Here is a 13,238-nt window from a genome sequence, read left to right as displayed (position 1 = left end):
ATCAACTTTGTTCACAGAATTTTGTCTTTTAAGTGATTACAGAGACTGATTGTTCAGAAGTTGTGAGGGTGTGTGATATTCGTCCACAAACCACAGGAATCCATCACGAAGGTGTGTGTGTGTGTAATATATGATTCCTGTTTATGATCATTGAGATTTTAAAAATCTAATAAAGTTAGGATACTTCCGGATTGGAAACCCCATGGGCCTTCAGTTGTTCACAATTTTTTTTAAGTAAATTATATTCTGAGAGGATGTTTCAACTCAGTTTGTGGAAGATTCACTAACTGGAGGGAAATTTGAGCTTTCAAAATAGAGGTGAGTTAAGAGAATGGCCAAGAAGATTGGAGATGGAGAATATTGTCTGGAAATATGAGAATTGTGTACTTTTTGTAAGACTAGCAGAGAAAAAGTCGATTTTAAACCTAAAATGGTGAGAAACCAATAAATATTTGGTAGCAAAAAACTGAGTCTACTGGTTAAGGACGCACAAGAAGAATGTATTTGATCCAGCAATCAATCAGGAAGGCAAGGAATTGATTGGTATTTCCAATATGGATGGAATACAAAAGCAGGGAAGTCTTGCTAAGATTATGTAGAGCTTTGCTGAGATCACATTAGGGGAGCTGTGGTCTCTGTGTTTAAAAGAAAGCGTTCCGTTGGACTGTCCTGTCTGGCTGCATCACAGTGTGGGTCAGTTGCTGCTGAGAAATAGATCGATGGTCAATTCATAAGAGTGACAGAGGAGATCACTGGAGTCACCTCTTTCTCCCCCCCCCCCCCCTCCTCCCCCAACCCCTTTGATGTGATCTACTGGGATCGTTGTCTGAAGCGGATGTGCAAAATTATTGCGGAACCCTTCCACCCCGCACACAGCATCTTTCAGCTGCTCCCCTGGAAAGAGATAAAGGAGCATCAGAACCACCATCACTTGGCTGAGAAATAGCTTCACCCCATGGGCAGTGAGAATGCTGAACAACCAAAGGAACTGCTCACACTAACATGGAGACTCTCCTATTCAGGAAACAATATTACAGAGAACGCTGTTTCGTCAGGTTGTACTTGTGCAATCAGATGACAATAAATATGACGATGTTGGACGTAGTTTAATTGAATGATTTCTATGAAGACTAATTGATTGTTTGTCCTGCCCCGTGAAGTTTGAGTTGATTTCATCGTGCCATGGAAGATTCGAGTTTGAGTGAGGTGGCCAAGAGAATGCTTCTTCCAGTATATAATTGGGGAACATTGTCTGAAGATGAGCGACCAGCCTGAAAATCTTTGGAATTCTTTACCTTGTCAGGCTGTACGTGCAGAAATTGTGAATAGATCTTTAGAACCTGTGGAATCTATGATATGGGGACGTGAATTAAAGTGAACTTGAAAAGCAATAGCTGTGATCATACTGAATAGCCTACTTCTGATTTCATGCGTTTTTTTAACACAGATTCCATCTTTACAAATTGAATACTGGATGTGTGGCTAATATCTGAATAGGTGTTTCTTTCAATCATTAAAGATGATTTGATGACCTCACTCTTGATTATTGTGAGCAGTTTTGGGTTCCTCCTTTAAAAAGAGGATGTATCTGACATTTGAAATGGTTGAGGAGGTTCACAAAGATGATTCTGGGAATTAAAGGCTTATCATTGAAAGAATGTTTTCTGGCTCTTGGTCAGTACTTGTTGGAATTTAGGAGAATGGGGTGGGAGGGGGGAATCTCAGTGAAACATTTTGAACGTTGAAAGGTATGGACAGAGTAGGGAAGACTCAAGGACAAGGGGGCACAACTTCACAAAACAGATGTGGAAGAATTTCTTTAGCCAGAGGGTGTAAATCTTTGGAATTTGTTCCCACAGGTGGTTGTGGAGGTCAAGTCATTGGGTGTATTTAAGGGAGAGATTGATTGGTTCTTGATTAGCCATGGCATCAAAGGTTATGTTTCAAAGTCTTGTCTATGAGGTAGCATCCAAGACAGAACAGTATTTCCTCAATGTTGAACCAAAGGCTACAATGAGGTTATGCATTCCAGCTTCTGGAGCAGAGGTCATTGTGTAAACGACCCACTCTGGAATGAGAATGTTTCAACTGATCCAAGATTTAAAAAAGATCCTGTAGACTTTTTGTCATCACTTTGCATGTAGAATTTGTACATAGCCCAATTAGCAACTAAATGTCAGTAGGAAAATATTACAGCAGTATGATTGCCAATTGGAAGCAATTTGCTGGTGGTCAGAGTTAATTGCCATGGGGTTAATTGACCATGAATTTGAGATGGTCTCCTGTATATTTGGGGATTGTTTAATTAGGTATGATGTATAATTGCTCTGTGATTTTTTTTTAAAATATTTAAATAGTTGATGTGCAAAGATTGTTTTTATGTCGTTCTGAGTGAGAAATTAATCCTGAGAGGGGAAATAGGTCGGTTGTGGTTTTTTTCATTCAGTATGCATTCTGTCATTGTTTGAACAGCAAGCATGGTCAACACAGCTGTACTGCAGCTGTCATAGGCATTTAAAATAAAAGATGAGGAATTTCTGTATCCTTTTGTTTTCCCTCGCACCCTCCTGCTGTGTTCAAGCATTGCCATCTATACCTTTATTGTGTGTTTAGATCTTTGAACTTCTTCAGTCCGTAGTCTAAAGGTAGAAACAGAAATATTGGAGGAACTCGGCAGATCTCACAGTGTCCATAGAAGTTAAAATAACCAACATTTTGGGCCTGAGTCCTTCAAGGTACGAGTAAAAAGCAGGGAGGCAGCTGAATTAAAATGAGAAACAGCAAATAAGAATCTATTCTTTGCTTTTTTCTTGAAGAGGGGCTCAGGCCTGAAATGTCAGTCCTATAATCTTTGTCTCCCATAGACCCTAAAGGCAGGCTGAGTTCCTCCAGCATTTCTGTCTGTTGTTTTTACAATCACAGTGTCTGCTGCAGACTTTTTTGTTTCACTCGGTAGAATTTTAAAAGGATAGGGGGGCGAGGGCAGTGGGAGGAGCACAGACCAACAGACAAAAAGGTGTTAATTGAATATGGATGGGATACAGGAGAGAGGAAAGGTGAAGACATTTTAAGGAACAATGTTTGATTAGAAGTACCTGGCTCCTGTTTATTTGTTGTTACCTTGAAGAGCTCAGGCTTGAAACACCAGTTATTCCTTTACCTCCCTTGGACATTTGAGACATGCTAAGTTCCTCCAGCCTTTCTGTGTTTTTACTACATTCAGAGCATTTGCAGACTTTTGTGCTTCACTCCATACTCTAAAGGTGATTTATAAGGAATACAAAACGGATTGTCTGGTCTGTGGAAAGACATTTCCAGGAATTAGTGCAGTGAATCTCCTTTGGATGCCTCCCAGTGTGCTAGCTAAGTCTGTCCTCTTGCCCATTGAGTTGCTAAGTTTTTTGGTTTGGGGTGGGGGTAGGGGGGTGGGTGTGGTGTTATTTGTCTCAGAATACGTTTTGGACAATGGGTTTATGTAGCTCAGTTTTCAGTAAATTGATGTTTTTACTGACTGGTTATTGGCACAGCTCAGAGGACCCTTCATGCGTCATCGTCTCAACAGTCTGCAGAGCTTCTGATTAAAATTGGTGACAGTATTCGAAATGACCTGTTGTCCATCTTCTTTTATAGTCATTGTCATTTTGAAGTCAATGCTTTCCATGCAGAGCCAAAATTTAATTTTTAACCTTCCATACAATTAGATCTGCCTGCATTTGTTATAAATAATATGAAACAGTGAATTTGAGGATTAAAGCAATTACATTTTGAGTCCATATCTGCGTGGGTGAAAAAATAAGTGGGATCATTGATTGCACGTCAGTATTGGGAATGACGTTAATTGAGACCAGAATGCCCTTTGGAATAGTTAATGGGTTGATACATTTGTCAAGCCTAGTCTGAGGATGACATTAAGAAGATGAATTGTTTTGTGTGTCTGGCAGTGGACTCGCACATGAAAGGAGAAGCCGATTTCACATTATGTCTGCTCGAATATTACACGGCAGCATGGATCATAAACTTAGTGTAGTATAGGTAATACACTTTCCCACGGAATTGTTTCAATGCACTTAGCACTTCAGCATTTTTAAATTTTGAGTGCTGATGGCTTGATAAAGCTGTCTCTCCAAACTGTCCTTGAGTTATAAACCAGCTGCAAATACCGTCTGTCCATTGTTCTGGAAGATCCAAAGCTTTTTTTTTTGCAAGTCTTTGTTTTATTACAGCTCTTCCTAAATTTGAGCAAGGGATGTGTTGTGAGAAAATGTTTTAAGTGAAATTTTGTAAATTGAAAAACCTGAGTGACGTGGTGTATCCCTATCCATAGAGGGGCATAATACTGAAACAGCAGTACCTTCATAAATCCAACATATTTCTCAGAATCAATCCTATTTAATCGGCAAATTATAAATGCATATTAATTGAGGAATCACCTAACAAGCTTTTTGTTACCATTGGGTAATAGCTTGCCTTGAAAATGCCAGTCCTATAGCCTGGGGCTGAATAGTCAACAATGTCTCCCACGAGTTCACAGATTTCTGTCATAAGCTTTGAGCTTCCTTGGCTCTTGCATTTCCAATTCAGACCACCTATAACACTGATGTAGGTTACAAATCGCCTTATAAATTTTTAATTAATTTTAAAATGCACATTTAATCTTAATATCCAAACAGTTTAAAAGTAGAATCTTGATGTGAGTAGATCAGGAAAGTTACTTTTGGTCATGAATTGTGATGTGGGGCAATATTAAAAGTGAGGCAAGGAGCCTTTGCACATGTGATTGAGAAGGATTTCTTTCTCCTGATTCTCATCTCAATGGGATCATTTTTTAATTATTTAAATCTGTCTTGATAGTTTTTAAATTCCTGATTATTGGAGAGATTTTTAAATCAAGTTACTAAGTGACAGTTTGATGGTAGTGGAGACTTTCTCTCCTAATCTAAGTGGAAAGAGCCTACTCACATTTACTCTGTCAATGCCTCTCATAATTGTAAATCTCTATCAAATCTCCCTCATTCTTCTACGCTCCAAGGAATAAAGTCCTATTGTGTTTAATCTTTCCCTGCAACTCGACTCCTGAAGCTCTGACCACATCCTAATAAATCACTTTCAATCTTACTGTTATCCTTCCTGTAGTTTGGTGACCAGAACTGCTCACAATACTCCAAATTTGGCCTCGCCATACATCCCAACTCCATACTCCATCCCAAATCAATACTTTTATTTATGAAGGCCAAGATGCCAAAAGCTTTCTTCACAACCATGTCCACCTGTGACACCACTTTCAGAGAATTATATGTCTGAATTCCCAGAGTACTTTGTTTCTCCTCAGTGCCCTATCATTTACTGTGTATGTCCTACCTTGGTTTGTCCTTCCAAAATTCACCACTCACACGTTTCTGCATTAAATTCAATCTGCCACATTCTGGCCCATTTTGTCAGTTGGTCTAGTTCCCTCTGCAAGCTTTGAAAGCCTTGGTCATTATCCACAGTGCCTCCAATCTTAGTATCAAAATCAGCAAACTTGATGATCCAATTCACTACATTATCATCCAGATCTTTGATAAACACAACAAACAACAATGGTCCCACCACCGTCTGCTCTCTGCAAGGTTGTTGAAGGATAACAGAAGAAACCTATGGGTACATTTTGTTTCCTGTGATTCTAGCAACTGAACACTGCTGTTCTTGGAGGGAGAGTGGCCCAGAAATAATCTTGTTCTATTTTTTTTTCTCCGAATGGGTAGATTCTCCACAGCACTGGAAAATACATTTAAATGACAGAATTGCAGATGAGCAAGTTATCACTTAATGTTGCTGTAGGAACAACACTATTAATATCCATTACTGTTAAAACCATCAAAAGTAGTGTGAACTTTGAAAGCACAGAATTTGAAAGATGAGACAACTTTTTTAATCAAGGAATAATTGAAATTGCTTTAACAGTTCCTATTTTATTGATTTGGATGTGGGTACAAAACAATATTCATCTGAGCTTACTGAGTTATATTTACCTTTGCTCGGTCAGCAACACTCTATGCTCTCATCTGGTTCATAAGAAGTAAGAGCAAGAATAGGCCATGCAGTCCCTTGCACTTGTTCCATCATTCAATGCTCATCTTTTTCCTCTGTGCCACCTTTCTCCATAGCCATTGATTCCCTTCATACCTACCAATCTCTCTCTTAAGTATACTCAGCGAATGGGTCACTACAAAAGTATTTGGAAGAGAATTCTGAAGATTTGCTATCATTCTGGGTGAAGAAATTTCTTCTCTCTATCCTGCATGTCCAACCCTTTATTTTGAGATTATGACCCTGGTTCTAGATGCCAAAAACAATCAACTTTGTATCTACTCTGCCAAACCGCATAGGAAATTTGGATGTTTCTATGAAATCACTTATCATTCCCAGGTTTGGAAAATATTTGCTGTCAATTCAAAGCATTTAAATGGCTATCTCAAACATATGTGCAAGTTGTTACCCAGTGTTGCTCTAAGAGTGTAACATTATTAATAGCCATCTCTGTTTACACGTCAAAAGTTATGTTGTGGCCGCGCACATCCTCAAGGCGAACCAGCCCCGTTTGTATCGCCATGGGAAAATGGTGTCGTCGGAGGTTTCTCTGACTCCAGCATCCCTTCCAGCGTGCACCCTGGGCAGTGATTATGATGCCACAATGCACCAGGTGACTGAGCTCATGCTGCCCTTAAAGGGGTATTTGAATAAAAACAGTCGTTAATTTCCCTCAATGTGGTGGCTGTGTTTCTTCCACTGCTCAGACCACCACAGTGGTGACCCCGATGAGCCCAGACTTTTTTCTGGACTCAAAACACCATTGATTTAGCAGAGGTTAACGCTGTCTCCATCAAGCTTCCCCCCCTTTTGGACCCACCAACCGAGAACGTAGTTCGGGCAGGCGGAAGCACAACTTCAACTCCACAACATCTACTCAGACGCCACGATGTTCTATCATGTCGTGAGCGCTTTGGACCAAGATACGGCAGTGAGGGCGGACGACATCATCCACCACCCCCCAGCTACAGGCAAGTTCACCACCCTCAAAGACCTGCTGCTTGGAACTTTTGGGCTAATTCCCCAGCAATGGGCTGCCAGGCTCCTTCACCTAGATGGGCTTGGGGACCGTAGTCCGTCAACGCTGATGGACGAAATGCTGGCCCTGGCGGAAGACCACAAGCCTTGTTTTCTCTTCTGCTAGATATTCCTGGAACAGATGCCGGAGGACATCCAGCTGCTCCTCACGGATGAAGACTTCTTGAACCCGAGGAGAGCAGTAGCCCATGGGGATGCCCTCTGGTGCACGAAGAGGGAGAACGAGGCAACCCTCAACCAGGTGGCATGATCAGGAGCCAGCCGACCGCAAGTCGCTCCCAAGACTAAGCCAGTCGACCTGGTGTTTCCATCACCAGCGCTGGGGAGCGCAAGCCCGTAAGTGCCGCCAGCCCTGTGGGTTTTCAGGGAAACAACCAGGCCAGCCACACCAAGAGCCTCCTTCATGTGACGGACATCCACCAGCCACCGATTCCTGGTGGACACGGGCTGAGCTCAGCATTCTTTCCCTTCCCCACCCACAGCATTAGACTCGCACCCGAATGTGGTGGATGTGAACTTAAAAAGCACAAAATGAAGCCGCAAGATGAACCAACATTTTTTTTTTTACAGTGTGCATATTCTAATCTAGGAATAATTGAAAATGCATTTAAACAGTCAATTTGAGTTTCTATTTTATTTACTGGTACATTTTTGCCTGCCAGGCCTTGAGTCCTTATTCTTGTCATGCAAATACACCACCCCAGATATCAATCTGCTGGAGTTAATTTATCTTGCAAGTGTATCTTTTCCCATGTGTGAAGCCAGTCTTGTGCATAATAAAAAAAATAGGAATAGAACTAGGCTATTTGTCTTTGAAGACAATTCCACCATTCATCAGTTATGGCTGAACTTGTTCCTGATTTTACTGCTCTCTTCTCGACCCTTTAATTTTTTTTAAATCCATCTACCTTTTCTCATTCAGTCACAGTTGTAGTTTATAGTTTTATAATAACAGGTGGAAATTTCTAGGATTTTGATTCTGAAAAGATAACTGAACTTGGACACTGGAAAATTGATAAAAATAATTAATGAAACAGTGAAATAATGGAAGCAATTTAAGACACCTGCCATGTTTGTTAGTAATTTGCATATACAAGTAGCCATGGCTGTGAGGCATCCTTAAACCTACTGTAATCTTGCTCACATTTATAGTTAGACATTTTGCAGAACATTTTGTGCCTCTTTCAGGTGTAGTTCTGTTATCTACCATTGGACTAAGTATTTGCTGTCTATTCTAGATCTTCAGAATCATCAACATTTGTTTGGGTACTCCACCTGATACTTTTACATGGGAATTCCGAGACAAAGAAAAAAACTACCAAAAGATTGGGCCGATCACGCCTCTTCAATTTTACAAAGAACATGTGAAACCACTTTTCAACATGGAAGACAAGGTAAGAGTAAAAGAAAAATCTGCGGAGCTGTTCAGTGAGTGTAATCACCTTATGGTAATGTTTTGCTCTGCCATCTCCTCTAAGTTAATTTTATTTTCCCTGCATATCGGTTGCTTTTCTTTTTGTTGGGTTTGGTCAGTAAAGAAACCATGTTGCCATAAGACTGAAACCAAAGTGTGAAGACCAAAACAGAATTAACGTTTCAGACTAATATTGACCTTTTAATCCGAACAGATCACTCGCTTAATTTTATGTTTGGGATGAGACAGCTGACCTGTGAGATGATATTGAATGAGTTTGCATCCTCTGGAGTTCAGAAGAGTGAGAGAGGTGATCCCATTAGGGGGTTTCAGTACACATCAAAAAGATAATTACCCTTGCTGAGAAGAATACATTGAAAGGACTTGTTTCAAAGGTTGACCATTTTAGATTGTATTTGTTAGAGAATTCTTCATGTGATGAAATCTTTTGATACTGCTATCCCAGAGGAATAAATTGAACATGACATGAAAGATTAGCCATAACAGTCCTGAATTGAGTAGACCCAAGGAGCTGTATTCTCATGATAGCACTTGGTGGGATTCTATAACAAACATATAATAAATCAATGACCGAAAATGCAGAAAGGCATCTGGTGAATTACTTAAAATGATTTTTGGCAACATGCAGTGCGCTCCTTGTTCTAATGTTAACGATACCAGGCATAAATTGATGTGGGTCAGTTTGCAATCAAAAGAGAAGTCATGTAAGATTAAGCTTAATTTTCTAGATTTTTTTACGATACATTGTTTTAGTGTCAAACACTAAACATTTTTGATGTTTGTTTTATAGGTGTGTTTGGTTAATGATCCTAGATCTTTCAATCCCTATGGGAAACTATACACAGTAGATTACCTGGCTAACATGTTCAATGCAAGGAAGACCTTGTACATCAACCAGCCGATTGAAGTGTTAAAGCAGATGGCCGCTGCTTCTATCACAGATGGAGAGGTTTGTAAATTTTAAAATGTATCCTGTTTTAGGGGTTCGTAATGGAATTAAATCGTTGACTGAAAACCAGTGCAATCTATTCTGATTAAACCAAAGGAAGCAAACACCAGTTGTCAGTAGGCAAACCTGTTCAATATCTCTTATGCACGTTCAAAACAAAAACCATGATCTAAAAAGTATGTGCATTTCAAGGCGAGATGGAGACAATTGAATTGTTTATTGTCACATACTGTATGTACTGAGACACGGTGAAAAGCTTTGTTTTGTGTGAACTCCAGGCAAGTCAACTTCTACTTGAGTACAGCAGGTCGTGCCATAATAAAATAAAAGTTCAGAATGTAGTATTACAGTAAGTCAGAGTGAAGGGTTGTAATGTTAGAAAGCCAAGTGCAGGATATAGAAAACTGTGCAAGGGCACCATCTTTTACTAATGAGAGGGCAATTGAAGGTTGTCTACTTTTATATCTGCTTTATGTGCAAGTTCAGAGATTCGGGTGGCCAACTTGGCTTCAACAATGTAAGCTAGACCTGGTTCTGAGGTCACTGTAAAATTACAAGTGGATTCTGTAGCTGGGATCAATATTGTGCTTGTATTTTTCTGTTTGCAACTAAATTGTATAAATGCTTGTTACTTTTGGGTGCTTAAGCCACAAGTGAGTTGCAGTTTTGAGAGAAAGCATTATCTGAAAGTGTATATTTCTGACATTGTAACCAATGACTTGGGTGTGCACATTATCAATGATTTGTCTGGGGTCTTTTACTCAAAAGAAGGCTGCTGATTTGTGTGTTCCTGGTACAAGAATTCCTCTGCTTTGTCACTAGAAAGAGGGAGAAGCCAGTGGCTCCTGAGCACAGGGAAGAAGTTTCATCACATAACACAATATTTACCTGTGCGATAGAACTTCTTTACGAAGCAAACTGCAGAGCAGTCCGAACTTCAGTGACATCCATTATTTATCAGGCAACTTGCAAGCCCAGATTTATGCAGTGCCATTGAATGGTGTGGATAGCCTATCTGGACACCTCAGCCATTATTTTCTTTGGCACAGGCAGCCCACAGAGCAATTCATTCATGCAGAAATGGATCGTCGCAAGACCTCCAAACCAGATTCCCTCCAATGCCCTGTACCAACTCCCCCAACAGCTTGCGATCAACCACTTCCTGACGATGGCCTCACCCTTAGGATTCTGATTTCCCTCTGACCCTTTTCCCTGAATAATGCTCTGGCCATTATTTATTATTTGGTCCCTGTGCCTGCTCCATCATTTGGTAAGATCTTTTACCTCAGCACCACTTTCCCAGACTAACCTATAACCTTTGATTCCTTCAGTCACCAAAGTTTTGTTCATCTCTTTCTTGAATATGTTCATAAACTGAGTCTCCACCACCCCTCTGGGTTAGTCTTTGAAAGATTCACTCCCATTTCAGTCCTGTTTTCAGACTGAGCTATGGATCTAGAAACATGCATTTATCCCGTTAAGCCCATTGGACATTCCCGTTTGAATGAGATCACCTCTAACCTTCAGGCATCCAGATGGCATAGGGCTGATTTCTTGACCTTTGGAATATTTTATTAATTTTTTCCAAATATATTTAGTATAATCTTCAATATCACTATATATTAAACTTTTTCATACAAGAAAAACCCCTTCCTATAAAATAAAAGCTCACACACCATCAGAGCTCACACTCACAAGATCTATCTGGGGAAATCACACCTGGTTATATTGTAACAGCATCTATTATTATTATTATTATAATTGGGGCCCCTATATGGTCCAAATATGGCTGCCATAACTTGACCAATATGTCATATTTGTTTTAGATTGTATACCCAAGGAGAAAATTACATACAACTATTCATCTCTGCAGACCAACATGCTATGAATAAGGGAGAGTTGGACTTCCAAATAGTTGCAATGCATTTTTTTTTTTTAAGCCTTCGCTAAAGCTTCTTTGACAAAAGATGTGAGGAATTTAATTATTACTTATTTCAATGAAATTACCCAAAAGGTAAAGCTCTGGGTCGTCCGCGAAGACAACCCCCGTCATCCTTGAAAATGTTTCAGCAATATCCTGCCAAAAAAGCCTAACCTTCATACACGACCATGTAGTATGTAAAAACGTTCCTGTTTCAATCCCACATCTAAAATATACCTCCGATATTTCAGATTTTGACTTGTATAGCTCCTGTGGCATAAGATATAACTGGTATTGGAAGTTGTACTGAACCAGTCCAGATCTTGCATTTATAATTGATGTCATACTATCCAAACATCAATCAGACCAAAATCTTTTTGATATTATAAACACCTAAATCCAACTCCCATCTCTCCCTTGACTTCTGTGAACCTGGTTTTGCACTTTCACTCTGGAGAGCATAATACATTTTTGTTATGAATTTAGGTGTATTTCCCAGCCAGATCGCTCGTTCCATTTCACTAATTTCAGGTGGGACCAACATTGGCCCCCATTTTTATCTCAGGAATGATCTTAGCTGGAGAAAATAGAAGAAAGTCCCATTAGCTACTGGGATAGGGAACACCCCTGTCTACTTGATCTACTCAAAGGGAAAATTACTGATATTTGACTGTTATAATTTTGGCTTGTGGTTTATCACGGAGAGTTTTTATCTAATTTATGAATGTTCTACAAATTCTAAATTTCTCTTAACATTTTAAATTAAAAAAAAACACATTCTAAGTGGTCAAATGCCTTTTACATGTCGAGGGAGACTGATATACTAGAATTAAATTTTGATTTAGACATGTGTATTATATTAAATAGCCTACCCAAACTTTTTGAAGTGTCTTCTTTTAACAAATCCCACCTGATGTGTATGTATCAATTTAGGTAAATATTGTCGCAGTCTATTGGTTAATGCCTTTGCCATTATCTTTTAATTAGGATTCAAAAGTGAGATAGGTCTATATGATGAGGTTTTTAATGGGTCCCTGTATTTGTTTTTTCAGCAACTCTAATAATAGCTGTTGGAAAAAAAAGTCCAGGAGAATCTGAGTCTCCTGCCCGGTCTAGCACATAAGAGACATCAACAGATCCTTAAATTGTCTATAGAACTCAGGTGGGAACCCATCCTTCCCCAGAGATTTATTAGCCTGAAGAATATTCTCAATTTCTTTCCTTGTGAAAGGGGCATCTAACTCGATCTGTTCTATCACCTATAATTTTGGAAGCTCAACGTTTGCTAGAAACTCATCCATCTCATTATCATCTCCTCATAATTCTGATTTATATAGCTTTGTATAATGTCTAAAAATACAATTAATCTCTTTCTGGTTGTAAGTTAGAATGTTGACCTGTTTTAATTGCATTTATCATCCTTGAAGACTCCTCTGACTTCATTTGCCAGGACAAAACCTTGTGTGCTCGTTCTCCTAATTCATAATATTTTCTTTTGTTTTTAAAACATTTTTTTCTGTTTTATATGTTTGCAATGTGTTACATCTCCATTTTTTATTTTCTAAAATTTATACTTGTAAGCCTGTCCTCTGATATTCTTTCTCCAGTTATGTTCTCTCTTTCTTCAATCCATCTAATTCCACATTATATTCTCTTAAGATTTTTTGTATAATTTGCCCTCTCAGATAAGCTTTAAGTGTATTGTAGCGGCCTGCGGCTCAGGCTGACACAGCAAATGACTGTCGAACGCAGCAATCGGCAAACCATCGTGCGGGTTGAAACACCTGCCAGCAGAGCAGTGAAACTAGCTATTCACTGCTGGAGGA

The 13,238-nt window shown here is 39.4% G+C and overlaps 1 protein-coding gene across 1 annotated transcript in view; it reads left to right on the top strand.

Moving 5' to 3' along the window:
• The window catches only part of blmh (bleomycin hydrolase), a 59,614-nt gene that overhangs the window by 21,689 nt on the left and 24,687 nt on the right, over positions 1–13,238 (top strand). Inside the window, exons 7-8 of the mRNA XM_069911041.1 lie at positions 8,346–8,501; positions 9,333–9,491. Coding sequence (XP_069767142.1) covers positions 8,346–8,501; positions 9,333–9,491 — 315 coding nt within the window. The remainder of the gene's footprint in view (positions 1–8,345; positions 8,502–9,332; positions 9,492–13,238) is intronic.

Source organism: Narcine bancroftii, chromosome 14 (assembly GCF_036971445.1).
Source record: "Narcine bancroftii isolate sNarBan1 chromosome 14, sNarBan1.hap1, whole genome shotgun sequence".
NCBI lineage: Eukaryota > Metazoa > Chordata > Chondrichthyes > Torpediniformes > Narcinidae > Narcine > Narcine bancroftii.
Note: the sequence above shows the minus strand (reverse complement) of the source record. Positions and strands in the feature narration are given on the sequence as shown.